This window comes from Anabas testudineus, chromosome 13 (assembly GCF_900324465.2).
Source record: "Anabas testudineus chromosome 13, fAnaTes1.2, whole genome shotgun sequence".
Classification (NCBI taxonomy): Eukaryota; Metazoa; Chordata; class Actinopteri; order Anabantiformes; family Anabantidae; genus Anabas; species Anabas testudineus.
In genome coordinates this window covers 10,957,621-10,983,544 of record NC_046622.1, presented here as the reverse complement: position 1 = coordinate 10,983,544, position 25,924 = coordinate 10,957,621, and the positions used below count along the sequence as shown (strand labels likewise).

General features: G+C 41.3%; 2 protein-coding genes across 7 annotated transcripts; both read right to left on the bottom strand.

The window, feature by feature from the left end:
* Nucleotides 1-1,405: 1,405 nt before the first annotated feature.
* ly6d (lymphocyte antigen 6 family member D) lies at nucleotides 1,406-2,543 on the bottom strand. Its single transcript, XM_026375922.1, has 3 exons — nucleotides 2,399-2,543; nucleotides 2,090-2,194; nucleotides 1,406-1,942 (listed from the first exon to the last, which is right to left on the bottom strand). Exons 1-3 carry the CDS (start codon nucleotides 2,448-2,450, stop codon nucleotides 1,863-1,865), a joined length of 237 nt encoding a protein of 78 aa, XP_026231707.1. The 5' UTR covers nucleotides 2,451-2,543; the 3' UTR covers nucleotides 1,406-1,862.
* A 2,447-nt stretch (nucleotides 2,544-4,990) lies between these two features.
* Nucleotides 4,991-14,791, bottom strand: LOC113147974 (P2X purinoceptor 5-like). 6 transcript variants are annotated; one of them, XM_026339376.1, is made up of 12 exons: nucleotides 14,547-14,791; nucleotides 12,154-12,304; nucleotides 11,190-11,261; nucleotides 10,353-10,430; nucleotides 8,449-8,524; nucleotides 8,208-8,304; nucleotides 7,748-7,828; nucleotides 7,511-7,652; nucleotides 7,232-7,365; nucleotides 7,030-7,123; nucleotides 6,703-6,768; nucleotides 4,991-6,608 (listed from the first exon to the last, which is right to left on the bottom strand). In XM_026339376.1, the coding sequence occupies exons 1-12, from the start codon at nucleotides 14,681-14,683 to the stop codon at nucleotides 6,480-6,482; spliced, it is 1,257 nt and encodes a 418-aa protein (XP_026195161.1). In that variant the 5' UTR covers nucleotides 14,684-14,791; the 3' UTR covers nucleotides 4,991-6,479. The 6 variants fall into 6 exon arrangements, with proteins under 6 accessions (XP_026195161.1, XP_026195171.1, XP_026195190.1 ...); XM_026339386.1 differs by lacking the exon at nucleotides 10,353-10,430 and having other exon boundaries at nucleotides 14,547-14,790; XM_026339405.1 differs by lacking the exon at nucleotides 12,154-12,304 and having other exon boundaries at nucleotides 9,572-11,261; nucleotides 14,547-14,631.
* Nucleotides 14,792-25,924: the final 11,133 nt, after the last annotated feature.

Sequence of the window (25,924 nt, the reverse complement as noted above, 5' to 3'; positions counted from 1 at the left end):
GTTGTGCTCTATTAATCTGCCAATATTCCCCCTCTGATGTCTGAACTGCTCAAACGCAGAGAAGAAACAGCTGAAGAGCTTAACCCTTATGACCCATATTTTCTTGCTGACGTGACAGACACTGATTCGCTATGAGGCAACTGATGAATGCTGTTGAGAAGCATTTTGAATTCATCCTGTTTATTTACTTTAAACATTTCATTGTATTCTAATGTTAATTGGTATTGTAATATTGTAGATTCACAAATGAACGAATAGATGAATAAAAAAAAACTTATATTTGAGTCTCATAAAAATTGACCTATTACTCAGCATATTATAGCTACTTCATCCGTATTAAAATTTAATTACATACTATTCTTAGCTACAAAGCATGCTCCAAAGTGTTTTAAGACGTATGTTGCCTACTAACTTTGTACAGATACCAAGTATTCACAGGTCCTTTCAGGAGTGTTCAGTACTTGGGAGTGTCACACAGCAACTATTTCTCCGAAAACAAGAGAATGCTGCCAAACTACATGTCACAGCCAGCTACAGGTGTGGATGTCACATGTGCGCTTAATCGTCTAAATTATTAAATTACTCACTGTGATTAAGTACTTTTGTGCTGAAAGAGAGGGCCGAAAGGTCTCACGTGAAAGTGTAGTTCAATTAGTTCTTTAATTTCTGTTTAACAAAGGACACAAGAAAATGTTCAATGACCTGGAACAACCTGTTTATAGTGCTCAAGTATCTAAAGGACTATCTATTATAGTGCTGACTGTCACGCCCAAAATCAACACAAATACAGTGGCAAGAAAAAGTATATGAACCTTTTGGAATTTCATGGTTTTCAGCATTAATTTGTCATAAAATTTGATCTGATCTTTGTCAATGTTTATTATATGTATTTATTAATAAACTGTAAAGACAAAAGTAATAAGACAAACAAAATGTGAGCTCACTGTAAGCTTTGAGCTTTGAATTATTGATAATAATAATTGATTAATCATTTTATTGCAAACACAGTCACTGTGTGTAGGCATGTTTCCTCTATTTTGTATATTTGAAATCTGTGATCTATGTATCCGACTTCACAGCTAGAGGCTGGCAGTCTCATGCTCATCATCCTTTGCTGTAACATGATGCCATGTTGCTTATGTATGTGCAATACAGATGAACCTGTGTTAAGTGGACTAGCATGATATTTGTTTTTAGCTGCTAGACGACAAGATAAAACCAACAAGGTGACCACTCATCAAAACTATATTCTACTTCTACACTAATGGTCAAAAACCTTTTAAGTCAGTGATCATCAGACAAGCCAATACAGACAACATGTTGGCTACATTTGGCATGTTTGGGTAATAGTCTGTGAACATTTTTCTTTCCTTACATGTAACAAAAGGCTGCTGAAACAAAATGATTAGGTCAATTAAAAGATTTATTCATTTTCCATTCAACAGTATGAAACAGATGACTCCGTACAAGGAGTCCAGCTTTATAATGTAGTAGCAGACAGTGACCCACATAGCAGTAAGAGTAGACTGTTGCAGTGACCCACTAAGTGAAATCGGGAAGGGATTAAGTGTTTATGTGTGTGTGTGTGTGTGTGTGTGTGTGTGTGTGTGTGTGTGTGTGTGTGTGTGTGTGTGTGTGTGTGTGTGTGGTGTGTTTGCGTGCGTGCGTGCATGTGTGAATGTGCTTTTTCAAGAGGGCTGAAAAAGCTAAGCGAAACTTTGTAGGAATGTGTTGATTTCAATCCCAATCAGTGAATACACATATAGTTATAGATAAATCATCATGTTGAATATATTAAATTCATTTTCTATACTATTCAGGTTAACAGTGAAAGAAAGTGAGTGCTAAGTGGTGTCTGCGGTCTAGCACAGGTCCTCTTGGCAACATTTTGTGAAGTGATCTTCAGCACAAAAGTCCTCACAAGTTCGAGTAAAAGTGAGTTCTGCAAAACAAATGTGCAAATATGCAAACAATAAGTTCAAACTCAACCATTTCCGTGTCACTGTAATTTATGTAAGGTGTATATTAAAACTAAAACTTTGATCTAAAAGAAGACAACGTGAATGCAGATGATTGGTACGGTATATACCTTTTTGGTAGGTCTTGCAGTACTGGGCTGTCGCCGCGCAGTCTGCCTCTGTCTTACAGATGTTGTCGTCCTCACTAGTACAGACGTAGCATCTGAGCGTGAGCACTGATGAGACAAAAAAAATCAAAACACCAAAACAAAATCAATTCAGTTATAAAGGCAACGTCAATATTGCTGTATGTAAATCAACAGCTTTCAATCCAGCAAATTAAATCTTTTTTTTTCTATTGAAAAAAAAACAAAACACAGTTTACCCTTTATGAAATTGTATAATATATATATATATAATACAAGCTAATGTTCCCTTACCTTGAGTGCTACACAGCAGCACGAGCAGCAGCGTAAGAAGCAGGACCTTCATGTTGTCAGATGGTATGTGGAAAAGCTTGGTAGCTGGCTCTTTTATAAGCCAAGCAACACACACACACACACACACACCTCATTCCACATGTCAATTAAGTTGTGTACTTCCTTGTGTATGGTATTCCAGTAAAGGCTGGAATTTTTTATCAGCTCTATTGTCCCAGATGAAGATGAAAGATGAAACTGAAGCTAACAGACTGTTGGCTGAACCTGCTTTTAACCCTCTGCTGTGAACTGTAGCTGTCTGTTAGTCTTAAGATTCTACAAATGAATTTAGCATGGATGAGTTTATTTTAAGTTTAAGTTTATCTTAAATTCTTTAACGTTTAGTGTGCAGAACTGCTAAATAAAACAGAGTTTATACAACTCTGTATGCTAATATACTCACAGTGACAGTGCTATTTATTTACCATCTGCACCATTAATTTACATGTTAACCCACTAACATATTCTAATAAGCATTAAACACAAAAGTTGGTGGGGGTATCTGTGACATAGGCCACACACACACACACACACAGCTGATAGATTTTATTAAAGAGACATTTTGTGTTCACAGACCTACATATTTGTTGGCTCCTACTGTAAATACTTGGACACGTGCACTGGTGATCTCAGGAACTAGAAAAAACAAACGATACAAATGATAGATGACAAGAATTATTTTCCACCCTACACTAGCATTAGATAAGTAGGAAGAAAATAGTTTGAAGAAGGGACTGCTCACAATTGGAAACATACCACATCCTCTTAGAAGTATAGTGGAGGTGTTGTTGTTGTGTGGGCATGAATGGGTGCCAATGAAACTGGTTTTGTTTAATTTATTTATGTCACTCCCGATAAATGCAACAGAATAAATATTGAAGTGTTGAGGATTAAGGTTATCAGCTCACATTCAGCCAAATGCATCAAAACTGTTTGGGGACTGACCATGTGGGAAAGCAACTCAAGAAATCGTGAAAACAGTCAAACTGTTTAATGCTTAATGTTCTTCAATTGCCAGGTCAGTCATATAACCTGAATCCAGTTGAGCTGCATTCCATGGTAAGATAAAAAGCAGGAAGTGAAGACAGCTACAGTAAAGTCCTGGCAGAGTATCAGCAGTGAAGAGACGCAACATCGGCTCATGACTATACGCTCCTGACATGAGGCAGTCAATGCATATTCATGAGCCACTAAAATTGTGTGTTCATGAGTAAAACCGGATGTACACACTCCATCCTACCTTAAATTAAAGCTGACTGTCTTCACATTAACCGTCTCCTGATTGTTAAATTTCAATTAATTGCTGTGATGTACAGAGCCAAAATTATGAAAATGGTGTGTATCTCCCTGAAATAAAAGCTTTAACTCAATAAAGACGTAATAATGCTTCACATAAGAAAAACAGGCTCTCCTACGGATCACAGATAAAGGTCTGAAGCACTTGTGACAATTGTCAGGGCACATACAAACACCGAAAATAAGCTAACCCCCAATGTTCAGTCTGAAGTACTGTAAATGTAATTACGTAAATCAATACTTAAATGATCCAAACAGATACATAACACAAACACCTTTTCACACTATGTCCCAGGAGTTATCTTGGTAAATTATAAGAAGCTTTAATAAGAAACTATTGACATCCAGACACTCTCCAGCAGTCTGTGCAGATTCTTACTGTTGTGAAATGTTTCTGGAGGTGACTAGAGCACGATGTTGGCCTTTAGTGACCTCTGTTGGTAACCGTGAAGACATGCAAGACCATTTTCTCTGTCTCACATCAACTAGTTTACAGCCATGCAATAATTAAGGGAAACAGCTGTAGATTTATGAAGACATAAGAACATCCATGTGGAGACTGTAACAAATTATTTTCTTAATTTACTGACTTGGCAACGTATGTTTCTAAACATTTCCAAGCAGTGGTGGAAGAAGTAGAAGATTTGGGATACTCGAAACATAGAAAAGTCCATTATATGTGTATTATATGAATCTACAACTAGTAAAAAGCAACCAAAGTTACAAAATAAATTTTAGAAATTGTATGTTGTAGAAGTAGAAATAGCAGTAGCATAAATTACTCAGGTAAAATTACATTCACCACTGTAAACACATTACATGTATCCTGCAGAGTTTTAGATTTTGTGTTTTAGTTCCCTCTGGTGCCAAAGTGCTTTTATTGTTGTCACTGTGAGTCATTTGAAAATGTGCTGGGGGAATATACGAACTGTAACAGTGACTTCACAAACATGGCAATGTTTTTTTTTTGTGTGTGTGTAATTTTTGGCATTTTTCGTTTTTAATGAAAAATTGTGGCTTAAAAACTGTGCTGTCACCCAGCCATCTTCCTACTACTTCCCACAGGTGGACATTCTGAGGCTTGTATATGGTATATTAACATATCATGTAATTACAGTAGGTCCTAATAAGCAAGTTCAGAAACTTTTTCCACAATACAAAAATTCTTGTGTGTTACTGTAATTATAATAAAATAAAATAATGATACATTCAGTCACAATATTGTGTTTCTTAAAAAAATATTTATTTGAACACAGGTTAAAGGCAACACTCTCTTCACTGCTGATTAACATATACATTTTTATTCTGGAACCTGACTGAACAAACTTTTATAAATAACTCGTAGAGCAAATACGTAGGATGAAACTTGGCACCTAATGAGCAAATCATGCATGAGGTATATTCCATTTGTACGTTAGTCATTGCATAACAAGCAGCATACAGTGTAATTAGGAATAAAACATATGGGAATAAAAGCCTCATTTTAAATGTTTTTTTTTTAAGTTTTGTGTATCTATGTGCTCTGGTTTTAAACATCTAAATCTATGGCTTAGACAACAGTTTCAGTTGCACGTGAACAGACTACTCTGTTACTTCTTGATAATGGATCAGTTCAAATTAGGATTTATGCAAATGTGGGGAAAAAAAACTTGTGTGAGCTCCTTTTTAGTCTTAATGGAAAGGCACTAGATATGACTTCAAAGAAGTCAAAGAATAGAAAGTAAAAGTATTTAGTCAACAAGTCTGTGGTTGAAATTATTAATTACTTTAACTAGGACCAGATTTTAATACAGACTGTTATTGCAAATTGAGTAACTAAACAGTTGTAAATTAAAAAATAAGACACAGGATGGTAAGAATAAATTGTCCCACTTGATCCTTGACAGCCTGCAAATTAAAAAAAGGACTGCTCATAAGTTTGGGATCACTTGCAAATTTCTTTTTTTCCAAAGAAAACACATTTACATGCAATTCCCAAACAAACGTATTAATTTCACAAACATTTTAATTAATCAGATATTTTTTAAAGAATTATATAGATTTTTACACAAAGGCCTATTATTAGTAATTATCAGTTCTCTGCATCAATCTCCTGGCATAGCTGCCAATTCAAGTTAACCATTTGATAAGGCTAAAACCTTTGCACAGCTGACAACAGTTGTACTAATGGAACAAACAAGGGAGCATGGTGTTCTTTAGGTTAGTTTAGTATCTGAAAATCAGAAGTTGTTTGTTTTACTGGTTACAGTAGGTACCAATAGCCAGAAATAAAGAACTTTCATCAGACACCCGGCAGTCTATTGTTGTCCTTAGAAAGGATGCTAGCTCAATGAAATTAGCTATGCTAGCAACTGCAATGAAAATAAAAAATTCTTATAATACTCTTAATTACTCAAAAAACTGCATTAACAGGACAGAAAAAGTTCTTCTTGTACTCAACTGTAAAACTACCAAATAAAGGCTTAAATGGAATTTCAGTGATAGTCAATGGAATATCTGTTCACAGTTTTTAATTATCAGGCAAACCACAGCCCCTCCTGGCAAATGCCACCAAATGAAGATAACTTGCAAACTCATACACTTCCACACTAGTGCCTTCAGTGGTTGATTTCATAGTGTCGACAGATTGTGGTGTGCAAGAAAAACCTGATGCTTTTTGCATGTACGTCGTATTTCATACCAGGCATATACAGTCCCATGAAAGTTTATGATTTAATTAATTTAGCAGCACTTTAAAGTACAGTATTCAATCAGAACACTCTTCATCCTCCTGTGTGTTGTCCTGTGTTATCTCGGCTTTTTCAAACTTCTTCTCTCGATACGAGCCGCCATTCTTCATTAGGTAGAGGAGGACCATGTCACAGAAGAAAGCTCCCTGTTAAAGGGAGTTTTATTTATTGATAAGTCACATTTGGTAAAATGAACAAAAACTTTCAAAAACACACAGACAAATAATTAACAGTGCTTACAGCTCCCATCAAAGCGAGTCCTGAACCAATGCTGATGGCTGTTGGGATGATGTTGAACTTCCCAGCCTGTAAACAACAGCAGAAATCTAACAAATCTATTCCTGTTTTCTTTGTTTGTTCTTTATTATTAGAATGTTTATATGTTTTATGTTTATATTAGTTGGCACTGCATCGATAAATTAACACTTATAAGAAATAATACTATAATAATAAAATACTTACTATTCCTATACATGAACATTTGTAAGTTTCAGTTAAATTATATCATAATGCTTTGACAGAGAAAACAAAGTCTCACGTTTACCCTTTAAAACACATTTTCCCTACCTTCCCATGGACCATGATGTGAAACCGAACACCATAGACTTTGATTAGAGATCGATAACTTTCACCTGCAGCATTTTTAAAGTATCGGGTGTGTCTGCGATGAAAAGGACAATAATGTGACAGGAATATGAGAATAGAAAATAATAAGAATCTTTATGGTATTTTGAATCATTTTCTCCAATGAAAATGCAGAGACTCTCACCTGAAGTTAAATCCTGATGCGATGGTCTTCTTGGAATCACTGACATCCAAGCGAGTGAAGTGGTATTGTGGGTGGCAGTAAGAGCTTTTATCAAGGTCACAATCCCAGCGTATCATTATGCCAATGGATCCTCCCTGGAAAACAGAATTTTTAAAACCATTAAAAAAAAAAAACTATTTAGTAAAAGTGCCACAAATATCCCTGGTAAAGAGATTTAATTATGATTGTACAGTTGCACATCCCTTGATACCACCTCCAGTTGAAAAGCATAGTACTTACAAATGTGGCCATATCCTGGAAGTTGTACCCAGCACGCTTGGTGATGTCTCCCAGGCGAAAGATGGGGCAGTAGGGGTGAAGCACCTCATCATATCGACATTTCTTTAAGTAGGAGTTGTCAGTTTTTTCAAGAACATTGGACCTGAAAACACATGGTAAACACATAGTAGTTCCCAGTGTGCTCTGATCACTGTCTATCATGTTATGATGTCCGATGAACAGAAGAAGAGGAGTTACTTTGAAAATCCAAATTTGTGAAATTGGATGAAATTCTTGATGTAAATAGTGAAGTTTTCAGCATTTGTCAGTAGAGGCTCTCTGTAAAAACAAAGAAACAATGAGAAAGACATTGTTTAACATAAACACACTTTACTTTTGTATAACAGAATGTTATTCAAATGTTTATAAAAATTACACCATGACCTGAAGCTGAAAAAGCTTTTGTCGTGGTGTAGTCCACAGAAGTTCATAACATAGATTTACATTTCTCTGACCTGTTTCGGTTTCTGTTTTATATTTGTCTTATATGATTTACTTTTGTTTAAAGTATCATAAAACAAAGGTTTTTCAAATAAGTGTTGTTTTTTATCTGCCACTTCACCATTTCATATGTTTCTTATTTCAGTAATTAAAGCAAGAGGTTCTGACTACATATGTGTATCTGCAAGAATTTCTATGTGACTTTGTTGTTTCTTACTGTGGTTTATATTTTCTTTCAATAGGACACCAGGCGTAGATTTCACAGGTACCATTGGAGTTTTCATCTTTTTTTAAACATTGGCCAGTCATTATCCCTTAATAAAAAAAAATTATAATAAAAAGACAAACACATCAACTTCATCCAACTTTACACTAAGATTTGAGAAATTATTTAATTTCAGTAAAATTTAGAACACAAAATTCAACAGACTTGAAACTTGAATAAAGGAAATTCTTACCATTACCAGCCACCACCATTTTTCCCTCGTCACAGTCCTTATCCTTTTGACACTGGCCATTCAACACTTTGGGACTCTGGGAAAGAAAGAGGTTAAAGAACCTTTTTATTTTCACAAAAATCTCCTCTTGGGTGAAATTCTTGTGCTATTAAAGCCTGATGCAGCAATCACATGAAAGCTTACGGACAAACACATTAAAAATTTTGTTGGGGTGAAAGAGAAAATAATCAAAGTCTTCTAAGTACTCTTATATTAAAAGTTCTTAGTGTCAGGTCATACTTTAATAATAGTTTTATAATTTAATATATCATAATAACAAAAATATTATTTCATCATTAATGTCTTAAAAACTTAAGTCAAATTTTAGCATTTATTGATGGTGGCTTAATGTGAAGAGAAAATCTTTCTGTTTTAGAGCAACACCATCAATCTGAAAGTGAGAGTGTTGTTTCAGGTTGTTTATGGACAGGCCATCATTTATAAACAATGCTGGGCACTGCTTAAATACACGTTATGTATCATCCAACAACTGTTGTTTGGTGACGCACCACCGCTCCTGGCTGGAATATCTTAGATTACAGCTAAAGGCAACTCAAGTGTGGCAGCTTTTCAGAAGTGATGCCATTAAAATTGGTGAAAGATGAAATGTATACAGAAGCAGTGTTTGATGACTGTGTAGTGTTGGTACAAGCATGAGTGAGTCAAGAGACCAAGAAAGGCTGAGTTTACATACTGGGAACCCCCAGGAATTTGTAGATAAATATAGAACTAAGATAAATTATGACCAACATATTTAAAAAAAAAAAAACGTGTATAGAAAGAAGAGGGAAGTATCAGCCTTTGTTAAAAGTTATTATTGTTATGTGATTTGTTAATTTGTAGCAACAATGAGCGCAAGGTTATACTATACAATAATATACTACTTTCTGTGACTTAAGGGGGTCACTGCCATGTGTAATTATCTACTACAAGAAATGTGTGAAATTAAACTTTTTAAACCTTTTTTTTTTTATTTGTACAAAACACGACATATTTTCTCCACCTGATATTTTAAATCTTGCCCTGATTCGGTGCGATACTCGTAGTAGAGTGAGTCAACATTCCCTTGTCTCACTTGACTTACTTGTCCTATTGCAATGTAACTTTGAAACGGGCAGGGTGGAATAGTTTCCAGACGATCAGACGTCAAACAAAGGAGAGAGAATAAAGTAAGTAAAGTAAAATAAACACAGTTAGTCAGACAGCTCAAAACAGTGTGCTGAGCAGAGAGAGTGTCTACGCAGCACATCCTTCCCTTCAGCAGAAACTCCCTAGTGTTCTTAAGTATGAAGTGCTGCATTTTGGTGACAATATAACAACTGCTTGTCAGATGGTAAGAATAAGTGGAAACATGGCTAAATAACAACAGCATGAGAGAGAACTTTGTTAGTGTCAGTAATGAGCTACCTAAACAACTTTACTGGTAATACAAACATTATCTGTGATATACCGTAGTGGCTGTGTTACTGTATGTATTGTGTATGGGGAGTCAGTAGGCCTTGTCAAGCCTGGCACTATGATCACATACCTATGACCTGCTATAACTGCTAAACAGGTTTTAGCAGTAAGAGGTTTTCCAAGACCTTCATCTGAAATAAATGTGTCTCTGGGCATCCCCTCTTACTGCAGACAGTGGATCCCAAACTATTCTGAGCTCTCGCGAATGTTAAACAACTTGGAGCGCATGATAAAGTGACTTGGACTGATTCAAACTAGCTCTGCAGACTGCACCAACACTGGGCCTTCCCAGATCTGAACCGCCATTCACATAATGTGTTTCCAAAATGACATGGTTTAATCTGTTTTAACCCAGCAACATGTGGCATATTTCTCCTCCAAATGAAAACCTGTGACTGAGAGCCTACCTGCTTGCTTGCAAGCTCCAGGTGATAATGTTGATTGGACTTATTTGACCCACGGTTCCTCGAGCTTTTGCTTTGATCCTGCATAACCAAAAGATTTGTCATCTTTCAGCTCAACTGTGGCTCAGGCATCACAATGCATTATCAGATGTGCTCCATCCATTCAGCCAGCTTGCTCACTAACCCAAAAGAGGGAGGGCCACATAACACCTCTGACATCTCGCTCAGTAGATACTGGACAGGGAGTAGCTCTTACAGAAGCAGGCAAACTGGTAAATAATATATACAGTAAATATGCATTTGGGATCAATCATAACTACAGAACCCTGTGGAAACGCAGAGAGTCCTTACATCCTAAAACAAGTCCATAGCTCATCAAAAGCTTGTCTCTGCCTTGTTAAATACAATTCCATTATCATCTTCTATTGCTGTGGTGAACTGTGAAGCAAACACTAACTGCACTGACTCTATCTCAACAGGAAATGCCAAAGCAGATGCTGTAACCAAGGCTGCAACACCTCTCCCACTTACTTTCACTTTTCACTACAGACACAGGAATAACTGATCTCACTTGCTTGAAGTTTGTTGGAACATGTTTCACCTCTCATCTGAAAGGTTTCGTCGGTTTCAAACTGGCAGATTCCGGGAATCCCAACGACTTCACAGTGTCTGAAAGCCCGAACCGGGCAGCTAGGACTGATAAAGGCTTTTTGGATGAAAGTGATGTGGTGAAATATCTTCAAGAACATAATGTGTCTGTTGGGTTTTATCATATCATAGTTTTATCATATCAAGTCAGGGATTTTCATAGAACTCAACTAACATAAAAAATATTCTTACCTCCGCACAGTATCCCAGCGTCTGGTTTGGTGTCTCTATGAAATTGGTTACAATAAACAAAACAGCTTCACCCTGTATGTGGAGAAAACACTGTCAGTGTGTCTTTATAATGACATTGTGTCATGTTGACCACTATGCTGTCTCTTTGTCTTCCTCATCAGCCTCAGGTTCTCCCTTCCTAAGGTTCTCTATGTGTTCCTGCCAAAGGCTCCTGCACATAGACCCACCCTCCTCAGTGTATATACCATACCAGCCATTACAATGTCTCAATGGCTATGATGTTCTATCTGTGTAACTTGTCTTATGTAGATCTAAACCTGCCTGATATCCACTATCTGTGTTTTACCGGCTTCATCACTTAATCACAACAATCTTCCAGATTTACCTGTAGCAACCCCAGTCTAAGCTCAATAACTATATGGGTAAAGTGGTAAGGATATCCATGACTAATAAAATCATGTCAGAGAGATTAACTGAATTTGTAACATATATATTTTTGTTTTGACATGGCTTTTGTGAGTAGTAGTACGTAGGGGCTGGACAGCCTGCAGGGGATGCTGCAGCACCACTGGCCCCCCTACTCCCTTCAGTTATAAGAACAAGTTAAAAAACATTATAGTGTAAACGGCTGGCAGTGCATCATCTTGTGTACATTGCATTTTAAAGGATATGGCGATTAATCCTATTTCCCAAAATGTCAAACTGCTTCTTTAACTCATCAGCTTTGCTTCAGTGACTGTATTTGCATCCCTGCTGCTGAACAGTGATGCATGATATAACTGCAATTTAATTAAAATCCAGATTCAAGCATGAATTTAACACGAGGAGCAGAGACTTCTTAGCATACTCACCAGTATGTCTAAACTCAGTCTCAGTCTTCGACAACAACTCGGCTATCTAAAGATAGTACAGTTGATCTGACAATGTCTTGGTGATATACATGCCGTGGTGTAAACAATTTCACCTGTGGTGGGATGACATAGTCCTCCGGTCCCCATAACAGCAGACCAGATTCAGAGGTGTTAGTAACGGAGACTCCCTTCAGTTTAGTCATGACAGAGCTCTGGATTGCCTCGTCTGTCTCCTGGTAGCATTTCTTGCTTAAGAAAACCCACCTGTGGGTGAAAGCAACTCTTAAGGTAAACACATCTTTACCTCAATACCAACACAACCAATGTGTTTTAAAGACATGACAGCTTTTAAATTGTTAAAAGCCTGTTGTTTAGAGGGGTATATATATATATAGTGTTATCACTATACTCATATAATATACTCATATGAACTTTAAATGTTTGCTTTATGACTAAAAGGTAAAGTGTAATGGAAACACTGCGTAAGACGTAAATCCACACACACTTGTGACTGATTTTCTTTAAGTATTTGGGCCAGAAGATTTTTTTTTTTTTTCTTGAGATAAATGTCATTTTTTGAAAATTGAAAATTATGTTTCAATAAAAACTTTTATAGCATACAGAGAAACTGAAATGTTTCCTTTTTAAAGTGCAGGGTTACAGTTCCTGTCAATATAGCAGGTGATCATTTGGTACAAGAAACAGAATGTGGTGCAGGAAGCTTACAGAGAAACACATACAGATTTGTTTTCACTCTTTTCGAGTGATTGATGCAAGTGTTTGCGTGTCTATACCTGTGTCCTGTGCGTGACATGTTGTATCACACGTTGAGCCACACAGTCTACCCCCCACCTACTGTACACTACTGACCTATTAAGTAGACGTTTCTCCTTCCATTTCTGCAGCATTAGCAGGCTGCAGGACAAATAGATCAGGATCATCTCCTGCTCACCTTAATTAAATCAGTAAGTAGTAAATCAGTGTTACATTTGGCGACAGTTTGTTCAGTACTTCATGTTTTTGTTTTCATATCCTTTGAAATGCAAATACTGTGGTATAACACAAACGCTTGGTGTCATAACTAATCACCAGAACATCCTTCTCTCCCTTGTTTCTCTTTCTATATTACGCCCTGCATCCTGTAACATCACTGAAGCAGAAGTCTTTGGGTTATACTTTAATTACTTTGGCTCATGAGCGGATTTCATCTGTCACCCTGTTCAAGGGATTGATATAATAAAAGTTCCAACGTAGCAATAGCATGTGGATTCATATGAAAGGCTGAAGCTATACTGAAACCATACTATTCCACTTGATGTCGTCCATAGTTCGCTTGGGAAAATGTCCGGGGCAAGACACGCAAATTCTTGTAAAACGCGTTTGCATCCATCCACATGATGTATCAGTACATCCACCGATGGCAATGCCGTGTGACTTCAGCTTGTTAGAAAAAGATACTGTGTTCATCATCTCCACACCTTAAGGATCAAACAGCATGATCAATTGTCAATTTTTATTGACACACAACATATACTGTCTGCATTATGCGTACGTGTAGCCATACCCTTCCATCTGTCCATTAGCTGCAGCTGTGCTTCACTTTGCATAAGTGAGTCACCTCTACCTGTGATTTCCACTACTGTCCAAGTTTGACCTGGCCTCCGGGTCTGAACCCTATTGAGCTGTTGTGGGAGCAGCTTGAACATATGGTACAGAGGAAGACTCCATTAAGCCAAGTCTTCTTGTGGGAAACGCTCCAGGAAGCATGAGGTGAAATCTTATCAGTTTATCTAGAAGGTTTGATGGCTAGATTGTATAAGGTCTGAGGCAGTAATTGTTGCTAAAGGTGTTTTTTTTTTCCATGAACACATTGATGAACACATTCATATTCACGATAACAATAACATCATGTTCTTTTGCTATATTATTCAGACTAATATCATGTGTGTATCATGTGTGTTTCCAACAACAAAACAATAATATTTCTGAGTGATCCCAAACTTCTGAAGAGTAGTGTAGCCTACTTTAGGACTTTTATTTCTTCTCTTGAAGTGTCCAGGTAATAATACTTTTATTATTATTATCTAGCATTGAGTTTGTGTCTCCAATACACCTCTGACTTTTGCTGCAGGCACTGAACAAGCCACAAGTGTAAACTGTAACCTACATCACAAATGTGTGCGACAGCAGTGTAAAAGGAAAGCAGGTTGTGGAATATAAACAAATGTGATCATTTGTCTTTAATTGTAGCATTAAATGAGATTGTGTTTTGTAGCATGGTGGCAATGTCACTTAACAATGAAAATGCATAGCACTTTCACTTTATTAAGTCATGAAATAGGAATGTGATTGTAGGAGACATAGTAACATAAAATTAGAAGTTCATGCTGCTGCGTTTAAGTGTTTTTAAATAGATAAATGGTGGATAAAACTCAAGTAAAAACGTCTTTTACGGGTAATAATATAATCACACTTTGCAAAAGCCTCGACATTATTTTTTACTTACCCTATAATGTAACCGAGGATAGTTAACTGAGTCAATCTGTATAAAAGTCCAACTTTCCTGTTTTTGGCGACTATGTATTTTTCCGTTTTGTAGTCGAACAAGGAGAGAAAACGTCCCTTGAAGAAGCTCCCAGCCATGATGCAGCTGTTTCCCTGCAGCTTGATGTCAGTGCACACTGAGGGGTACCGTTTTGGTTCACACTCACACACACACACACTCACACACACACACAATAGGTGGAAAGTTTCACTACAGCCACTGACGGTTGCAGCGTGTGAGCGCTGCACCGCACGGGAGCGCGCACGACCAAAGCGAAACCCTATGTAAACTATTTAAAGACAGTTTCTTTGTTGGGGTCGGAGTCATGACTAAGTGTCTTGTGTTTATTCTTGTTTATGAATTTTAAGGTTAAGGTTTTTATCATTGTGAGATTTGCCTGAGCACGCGTTCACTGATCAGAGCTCCGGAAGGTGAATTCAAGTTCATCAGTATAATGAAATAAGACACAGTTGACCTGTGATGAAAATCTCATGACACTTCAGAGATAACTAGCCACAACGAAAGCATGGGTGGCGCCTTTAACTCTTTTTTAAATCAAAGATCCTATGAGGCACCGATCCTATAAAAATATTCACATTGCCAAAAAGTGTCCAACAGCCACAGGGGTTTGTTTATAGTTTATTCTTATGGGTTATATTTAAAGAATTATGAAATACATAAGTCAGAGATAGCTTTATAATTTCCTCAACCCTTCACATTCACATGCCATCACTATTACTAGTGTACAGTTTTGCACTTGATGAAGGTTTGATGCCAACATAAGCAGCTGTGGCTGTAGATACACTGGGCGGTGCGTCTTCAACTGGCTGTGCGCGCTCGGTAATCAGTTTTCTCTCAGACAAACACTTATTGGCACAACACTTGGACAGCATGTTTATTTCGTCTCCACTATTAGGCTTGTGCCTCTCTCCCATTTCCATTTCCATTGTCCCTGAACTTCTCCATACATAGCGTGTAATGTAAGTAACAAAGTAACAAGAAAAAAACTCACAGAAAAAAAATGCTGCTGACCAGTTTGACTAACACACTTCAAAGTCTCCCTCTCCCACATGCACCCCACTTGCCAGTGGTACAAATGTTTAACTCCAATGAGTAACCAAAACCTTGGAGGGGTCTACTGGTCTACCGTGCACATCTGTGGAGCAGGTGCCATTATCCACAACATGTAGGTAAAGCGTAGCCAGCATTAGACCTAGACCACTGGTTGTAATCTAGAAACTAATGTCCTGAGTGTCCTAATTTAAGGATAGGGAAGTTTTATTGCTTATGAATAAAATGTTTCACATTTAGAGGGAAAGGGAACTCTGTCAAACAGGCTATTGATTCTACAGCTATCTCATAAGACACACAGACTCTGAGTAGGTTGATTACCAGATTAGAATTTACCCTGCAACCAGACAAAATGCATCTAGACAACATTATCCTGTCAAGATTGTGCCACCTTGTCTGAAAGTCATTACCCGAAACCTAAAAACCAGTTACCAACCTGATCTTCTCTTCTGGTCATTGCAGACCTGGCATTTGTAAATCTGTAATCTGACACTCTCCTGATCCAAACTGTTTTCTGCCCTTTTGAATTCTCTTTGAATCTGTGGACTCTGACTGTGTGTATTGGATATGACCCTGTTTTGGACCCCTTTACTCTGTTCGACTTCCTGCCCACATGCTCACCCACTCCTCTGTGTAATACTCACCTTCAGAACTACGTTTCCAATAATCCTCTGCTCTAGACTCACCTTTCAGTTTGTCTCCTTTTCTCAGTTTTTACTCACCTGAGCCTCTTAAAATAAACCGTTTAACCAATTGTTGTGTTGTCATTTCCTCCTTTTCACCTAAGGTACAAACCTTAGAATTTTATTTTATTTTAATTTATTTTATGTTGTGTCCAGTCACTCATTACATATATTTTTCCAAACATCTTTATCCTTTAATTGGCACAATTGCATTTATGTGTGCTGGTGTTATTCATGACAGTGCTGCACTAAACCACTGGAGGTGGACACTCATAGAACTCCCAATTGGACGGGTGTGGCATTTGAATGGACTGTCATTTATTGATTTTTGTTTCTTTGTTTTTTAATATTAATGATTAATTAATGCAGTATATTCAATGGATGGAACTGAAACAGAAATAGCATGTTGTCCCTTCTTCACTTTTTTTCTGTGGCTGGCTGTGCTTGCTTTAAATATGTCTCAAAATAAAAATACAAAGGAATCTTATCATGCATCTTTAGATCTGACTTGGTTATGTCCCATGCATGGAAGCATTGCCACATTAAGCTTTCTTCTTTACACAGACATGTAAAAGCTCACTTTACTTATCTACTGTCTTGGCATGTTGAAAAAACAGCAGGGTTAAGAAAATGTTTTAGTTGTCATTGCAGAGATGATTGTAACACTTTCTAAAAATGTTAGTGTAATCCCAACTGCTGTCAGCCATTGTTTAGCTACCAGTAGCTCCATGAAGCTTTGAAATTAGCAGAGCTGACACAAGTCACTTTTTACATTACCGACTACTTTCTAATATAATTCAAGTTTCATCATTTTATTTTATCAAATACTAGTCTGGGTCAAAAAATTACTTTCCTTTTTGTAATAACTTTCCTTTTTGTAAAATTAGTGTTGGTTCTTTGTACATCCTGACATGGTTCCCTAGTCAGGGCAGAAGTACTCATCTTATGTGGTGGTATATGATGGCCCTATGGTGTCTGTATATTTAGGGTCATCTGTAAAGATTCGCAGTCATCTAGGTCATTTTGGGATAAATACTGTTTAAAGGTTCATCTATACGTCCACCAGTCATGTGATGGAAGAGGGTCAGAACAAGGACACTGACAAAGATGAGTCTTCTGTATCCAACTTGTTTAGCATGAATCATTGTAGCAGTGTGTGCATCTGCAGTCTGCAATCTCTCTACACTACACCACCACTACATAAAATGTTTATATAGAACGGTTTAAATATGTTTGTTAATGTATTCTGTTATCAGCTACACTCAGTTGGCAGTTTATTATGTAATAGGTGCACCAGCCTAAAACTAATGATACTGAATTATTCTGTTATATTGACACAAGATCATACAGCTAAAAAAGCTGAACATCTGAAACAACTGAACATGATCCCCTTCATAAAGGAGGATTTATTGCAGGACTGTTGAACCTTGGCTTACCATCACTTACTTTAACAAATACACTGCTAACTGACTGTAGTTCTGAATAAATGTATTAATGTAATGTAATCCATGATAAAATATGTTTCTTGACCCCTTTATTTAGGTAAATGTGAGTGAATGAGAAATTATAACCTTGTAAAAGTGGAAATCATGGCAGAGGAGATGTACTTGTCACTAGAGGGCGCCTCGTCTCTACTTAATGTATAATACTACTTGATCATTCAAGTTCCATATCATCATCATATTTAGAACAGTATAAAAGTACTCTTCTGCGGTGACAGGTCATTAAGTCTTTTTGATATTTACTTTGTGATGATGATACTTTGAATTGTTAAATCGTTTTGTATCATACTAACGTTTGTTCACCAGTTTACATTAATGTTTAAATGATTAAGAAAATTATCACATTTCACTCCCTCTGTCACCTGCACAGTCACCTGTAGATCATTATTAATTAGATCAATTCCTCAGACTTGTTTGTGCATGGCCTTTCCCCTGTGTTGCTTGAATGCTGTCTGAGTTATTGTAGGTTTATTTATTATTACTTTACTTTAATTTTGAGTTGTGCGTTATTGTTTGCTTTATTTTGGATTGCTATGATGTATGTAATGTTGTGGTGGCTGACACGTTGCGTGTTGACTTGTTTGGCCTCACTGAGACTAGACTGGTGACATAATGTCTCTTTTCACTGTATTGCTATTTCGATCATATATAAAGCAACATTAAGAATTTTGTGAATATGCCATTAACTATGGCTGTGAAAATGAACGTTGTGAATGAATCATTTATGCTTTATTTGTTAAATAAGTCACTTGTATGTGGTAAGTGTTGTAATGTAAATGCAGCCCATCAGCCTCGGCATATGCTCATCACCTCAGTTAATGCTCTGAGTTCCAGCAGTTTGATGTGGAGGAAAAAAGAAAGTGGATATCAGATAATTGTCACTTTTGGAGATGTGGGCAGTCTCATTGCTCGTCCAAGTGTGATCTGCGGAAAGGGTGTCCATATTGCAAGACATTTGGGAGTTCTCTATGGTGTGAATATTTGCAGACCTTGATTTTTTTTACCTCAGCAGATTCAGTGGCTTCAATTCTGTTCTTCTCGAAGTGAAAGTGATTTAGAGTTATCATGAAGGGCTTTGGAGACATGCCATCTTGGGTGATGGCTCTGAGAGAACCATGCTCCTGTACTCTGCTACAAAAACCTAGGCCGGAATTGTCACAAATCTGGGGGCAGACTCCATAGCCAGAGAAGAGACTCAAAACAAATATATGAAATAGAAAGGCTTTATTAACAATGCAGTGCAAGGGGATGGCAGATACGGGGGTCCGACAAGGCCGTCGCCGGTGGGAACAGCGCTGGGTCGGCAGTCTATGAGGGGAGACAGAGTTAGCCAGGGGCTTGCTTGAGACTTGCTGAATCGTGAGACTTATACTCACAAATGCGGTTGGACGGTGTGGTAGCAGACGCCCAGGGGCAGTGTGGCCTGGCAGGGCAAGCGGGGAGCGTTTGTGGTGCAACCCCCAAGATGGCGGCCAACTTCCGGTGCGACCTCCAAGATGGCGGACCACTTCCGGTGCGACCTCCAAGATGGCGGACGGCGGGAGAGCACGTGGCGCTGCAGAGGCTGCAGAGAGAAACTGGCGAGAGAATAACGTCAGCAGTGGCACAACACCAGAGTCGCAAGGGCAGACCAGAAATCAGGTGTCCAGGGGCAGTCCAGATCATACACAGTTCACCAGGGGCTAGGGCAGAGCAGCTGAGGTCAACACACAGTCCAGGTCATACACAGAAACCAACCCAAAAGAGTCCAAAATCCAAAACCGTAAGCAATCCGGGTCATACACAGCAAGCCAACAGAAGGAAAATCCAAAAACCACAACCGAGAACAGTCCAGGTCAAAACACAGGGAGGTCCAAGCCGAAACAGAGTAGAAGGGGGGAAAACCAGGAAGGGGTCAGAACAGGCGAGCAAGACTCACGTAACTCAAGGAGCAGGCAGCGTCAGGGTCAGGTCAGGCAGATTCGGCAACAGGTAGATGAAAACAGAGAAATGCTGGATAGTGAGTATTCACAATAAGGTGTGAGACTATCTGGCAAGGGTAGCCAGCAGACAGACCTGCTTAAATAGGCAGAAAGGAAGCACATGTGAAGTGGCTGGCCAATCAGTGTGCAGGAGCAAGGAGGAGGAGCCAACAACATGGAGGGCAGATAGGTAGACCCATGACAGTACCCCCCCCGCCAGGGCCGACTCACGGCGGCCCACCAGGCTGGTCAGGGTGGGTACGATGAAACTGCGCAATGAGGTCAGGATCCAGAACGAAGCGGGAAGGAACCCAGGAGCGCTCCTCAGGACCGTAGCCTTCCCAGTCCACCAAGTACTGCAGACCCCGACCCCGGCGGCGGGAACGGACGAGGCGCCGCACCGTGAAGGCAGGGCCACCAGCAATGAGCCGGGCGGGAGGAGGGGGCCCGGAGGCGGGCACGAGGTCACTCACAACTTCTGGCTTCAACCGGGAAACATGAAAGGTTGGGTGGATGCGAAGTGGTCTGGGGAGGCGCAGACGGACTGCCACCGGGTTGATCACCTTGGTGATGGGAAAAGGTCCAATGAACCTGGGAGCCAGTTTGCGATTGTCCACTCGCAATGGAATGTCGGAGGAGGAAAGCCACACCCGCTGACCAACTCTGTAAGGAGGAGCAGGCCGACGTCGTCGATTGGCCCGTGTCTCATAGGTGCGGACAGTTTGGACAAGCGCTGCACGGGCCCTCCTCCAGGCCAGGTGACAACGTCGAACAGACGCTTGTGCAGATGGGACAGCCGACTCCTTCTCCTGGACCTCAAACAGGGGTGGTTGGTAACCATATACCACCTGAAACGGCGTCAACCCAGTAGCTGAAGAAGGCAGTGAGTTATGGGCATACTCCACCCAAACCACCTTCGACGACCAAGATGTCGGATCCCGGGAGCACAGAAGGCGTAGGCCAGTCTCCAGCTCTTGGTTAAGACGCTCTGTCTGCCCGTTGGACTGAGGATGAAACCCGGATGAGAGACTGACCGAGATGCCAAGGAGGCGACAGAATTCCGTCCAGAAATGAGCAGTGAACTGGGGACCCCTATCTGACACGATGTCCCGGGGTAACCCGTGGATGCGGAAAACATGATGGAGAAGCAGGTCTGCCGTCTCCTTGGCTGATGGGAGTTTGGGTAATGAAATGAAGTGGACCATCTTAGAGAAGCGGTCCACGACGGTCAGGATGGTGGTCATGCCCTGGGAAAGAGGAAGTCCCGTAACGAAATCCACTGAGATATGTGACCAGGGCCGCTTGGGGATGGAGAGTGGATGAAGATGGCCTGCAGGGGCTTGGTGAGACGGTTTGGCTCTAGCGCAGACAGAGCAGGCTGAGATGAAAGTCCTGACATCCGCTGCTAGAGTAGGCCACCAGAACCGACGTCGGACCACGAAGAGGGTACGGGCTGCCCCGGGATGACAGAACAGATGGGAGGAATGGCACCAGTCCAGGACCCTTGAACGCAGGTTGTCAGGGACATACAGTTTACCAGGTGGACAAGCACATGGTGATGGTGCATGTGAACCCAGTACCTCTTTTTCGATGTCTATGAGTGTGATACCAAGGCGGGAGACAGGTGGGAGAATGAAATCTGGTGGGTCCGGGCTGTCCGGGGGTTCGAACTGGCGTGAAAGTGCATCAGCCTTGACGTTGCGGTTTCCTGGAAGGTATGAAAGGGAGAAGTTGAACCTATTAAAGAACAGGGCCCACCTGGCTTGCCGAGCATTGAGTCGTTTGGCAGTCCGCAGGTATTCCAAGTTCTTATGATCTGTCCAAACGAGGAATGGCTGATCAGTGCCTTCTAACCAGTGGCGCCATTCCTCCAGTGCCAATTTTATGGCAAGGAGCTCCCGGTCTCCGATACTGTAATTGCGCTCGGCTGGGGTCATGCGTCTGGAAAAGAAAGCACAAGGGTGCATTTTACTATCATCTTTGGACCTCTGTGAAAGCACTGCTCCCACTCCCTGGTCCGAGGCGTCAACCTCCACCACGAATTGGCGGTCCGGATCAGGGAGGACCAGGATAGGAGCTGACGAGAATCGGACCTTCAGGAGGTCGAAAGCTTGTTGGGCTTCTGGAGTCCAGGAAAACCGGGTCTTGACGGAGGTCAGGGCATGGAGAGGGCTGGCGATCTGGCTGTAATTGCGGATAAACTTTCTGTAGAAGTTAGCAAATCCCAGAAACCGTTGGAGGGCCTTGCGGGACTCAGGAACAGGCCAATCCTCTACTGCCTGTATTTTAGCTGGGTCCATACGAATCTGTCCTGGAGGCACGACAAATCCTAAGAAGGAGACAGTCTGGGCATGGAACTGACATTTCTCGGCTTTGACATATAGGTAATTCTGTAACAGACGTTGCAATACCTGCCGCACGTGTTCCACATGCTCTGTTTCCGTCTTGGAGAAGATAAGAATGTCATCTAGGTAAACAAACACAAACCTATTCAACATGTCTCCCAAAACATCATTAACCAGGTTTTGGAACACGGCGGGGGCGTTGGTGAGTCCGAATGGCATGACCAGATATTCGTAGTGTCCAGACGGAGTGTTGAAGGCGGTTTTCCATTCGTCCCCCTCCCTCATTCTGACCAGGTGATATGCGTTGCGAAGATCAAGCTTTGTGAAAATGGTTGCATCCTGCAAGAGCTCAAAAGCAGAGGAAATGAGGGGCAGGGGGTAGCGGTTTTTAATGGTGATGTCATTCAAACCTCTGAAATCGATGCAGGGGCGGAGGCCTCCGTCTTTCTTCCCTACAAAGAAGAATCCCGCTCCCGCTGGGGAGGACGATGGTCGGATCAGTCCCGCCGCCAGTGCCTCATCCAGGTATTTCTGCATGGCAAGACGTTCAGGACCAGAGAGAGAAAACAGGCGTCCTCTGGGAGGTGCAGTGCCTGGAAGAAGGTCAATAGCACAATCATAAGGTCGATGTGGTGGAAGCGAGGTGGCTTTGACCTTATTGAACACCTCCTTGAGGTCCAAATATACGGCCGGGACGGCAGAGAGATCGGGGAATTCCTCCACCTGCTCTGATGGCCATGACCCGGACTGCGCTGCTTGGAGACAGGTAGTGGAACAGGTAGGACTCCAACCTAGAATCCTGCCCGATGTCCAATCCACATGGGGGTTATGATGTTTCAACCATGTGGCACCTAAAACTAAAGGTAGGTCTGGAGAGTGAATAACATGAAAAGAAATGTTCTCGTGGTGATTGTCTATGGTCAGTTGAACAGAATCTGTGAGAGTGGAACAAGGGTGCATAATGTGACCGTCAAGAGCCTTTACCTGTATAGGCCGAGGAAGGGGATGGAGCTGCAGGCCCAGGTTCGTAGCCAGCTGCTGGTCCATGAATTCGGAGTCTGCTCCTGAATCAATGAAGGCTGGGATGCTAAGGAGCCGACCTGGAACTCCCAGCTGGACCTTGGTGAGTGGACGGGCCCCGGAGGAATGGTTCAGGGTGCGGCTCAGCAGCGCCCCCCGGCCGGCTGCTGAGCCCTGGCTTTTACTGGGCAAGAGGCAACACGATGTGAGGAACCCCCGCAGTAGAGACACAGATTATTCTGCATGCGTCGTTGTCGCTCTGCCACACTGAGCCGGGTCCGCCCCACCTGCATCGGTTCTGGTGTGGCAAGCTCAGATGAGGGAGAGGAGGAGACAGGGACTGGACTACGGGAGACGGCAGCATGAGAGTATGAACGATGAGGAAGAGGATGGGTCTGCAGGCGCTCCCGTACTCGCTCACTGATCCTACGGTCAATGCGTATGGCCAGATCTACCAAACCATCTAACCGTTCAGGGAGCTCCCGAGCCGCCAACTCATCCTTTACTTTTTCGGTTAATCCTTTGTAGAACATAGTAAACAGGGCAGAGTCATTCCAATCGCATAATGCTGCAAGGGTTCTGAATTCAATAGAGTATTCCGCCACTGACCTGGAGCCCTGCTTGATCTCGGATAATTTGATGGCAGCCTCTTTATCTGGTTTGGTTGGGTCAAAGATCTTGGTCAATTCCTCAGAGAAGCTCTTGAAGGAGGAGCAGCAGGCTGATGCTCTGCTCCACTCGGCTGTTGCCCAGGCCCTGGCAGGTCCTGTAAGCAAAGAAATCACAAACCCCACCTTGGCTTGTTCTGAAATGAAAACCGATGGTTGAAAACTGAAATAGATGTCGCATTGGGTGAGGAAGGGTCTACAGTTCTCCGGGTCACCATTGTAAGGGGGCGGTTTGCTCAGTGCTATCTCCCGAGGCAGAGACAAGGGAGAGAAAGCTGGTGCAGGAGCCGAGGGTGCCTGTGCCTCACGGGACGCAAGTGTGCGATAATTCTCGCCCAAACCCTGAATAGCGGTGGATAGGGTCTCTAGACGGGTTCCAATGTCGGCTAGGGCGCCCTCTACCTGTCCCTTCCAGGCCTGGTCTCTGGCGGAGTCCGTCTTGTGGCCAGATAGTTCTGTCACAAATCTGGGGGCAGACTCCATAGCCAGAGAAGAGACTCAAAACAAATATATGAAATAGAAAGGCTTTATTAACAATGCAGTGCAAGGGGATGGCAGATACGGGGGTCCGACAAGGCCGTCGCCGGTGGGAACAGCGCTGGGTCGGCAGTCTATGAGGGGAGACAGAGTTAGCCAGGGGCTTGCTTGAGACTTGCTGAATCGTGAGACTTATACTCACAAATGCGGTTGGACGGTGTGGTAGCAGACGCCCAGGGGCAGTGTGGCCTGGCAGGGCAAGCGGGGAGCGTTTGTGGTGCAACCCCCAAGATGGCGGCCAACTTCCGGTGCGACCTCCAAGATGGCGGACCACTTCCGGTGCGACCTCCAAGATGGCGGACGGCGGGAGAGCACGTGGCGCTGCAGAGGCTGCAGAGAGAAACTGGCGAGAGAATAACGTCAGCAGTGGCACAACACCAGAGTCGCAAGGGCAGACCAGAAATCAGGTGTCCAGGGGCAGTCCAGATCATACACAGTTCACCAGGGGCTAGGGCAGAGCAGCTGAGGTCAACACACAGTCCAGGTCATACACAGAAACCAACCCAAAAGAGTCCAAAATCCAAAACCGTAAGCAATCCGGGTCATACACAGCAAGCCAACAGAAGGAAAATCCAAAAACCACAACCGAGAACAGTCCAGGTCAAAACACAGGGAGGTCCAAGCCGAAACAGAGTAGAAGGGGGGAAAACCAGGAAGGGGTCAGAACAGGCGAGCAAGACTCACGTAACTCAAGGAGCAGGCAGCGTCAGGGTCAGGTCAGGCAGATTCGGCAACAGGTAGATGAAAACAGAGAAATGCTGGATAGTGAGTATTCACAATAAGGTGTGAGACTATCTGGCAAGGGTAGCCAGCAGACAGACCTGCTTAAATAGGCAGAAAGGAAGCACATGTGAAGTGGCTGGCCAATCAGTGTGCAGGAGCAAGGAGGAGGAGCCAACAACATGGAGCGCAGATAGGTAGACCCATGACAGGAATAGGGTGGCAGAATCCCTAGTCCTGCGCACTATCTACTAAAAGGTTAAGACAAAATTGAATTGAACCTCTGTTTCCTCAGCTTCCTATAAGCAGAGGAAATATCAAACCTATGCCGATACACTCCAACGTCGATACCAACGTGTTAGAGATATTCCACTAGAGGAGTTCCACAAAATCAAACCAATGCTTCTGGTTGGTGCAGATCATCCCCATTTATGCTGTTCCATAGATTAAAAATAAAAATAGCCATAATAAAATAATGCAGAACAGTAGTAGTAGTAGTACAATTTAGAGTAGCATTAAAAAAAAACAGTTGAAACAATACAAGACAGTGTATGATGGAAAATACACTCAAAGTGAATACACTCAAGTAAGTTTGACGTTGGATGAACATTATAATTAAAAAAAAAAGTCTGCTAGCTTACACAACGGTAAGCTATTAGAGTCAACTCAAAACTTTTGTCGTTGCAGGTGAGTTTTAGTGAAGTCTACTGCTAAAGAGCAGTTATTTGTGACAAACTAACAGACTGACCTGGACAGTTTGGACCTTTGCTGAACAAAAAATAACCTAAAACAGGTGTTATAGTATTCTTCCCTATTTATTTAGCCAACCTGT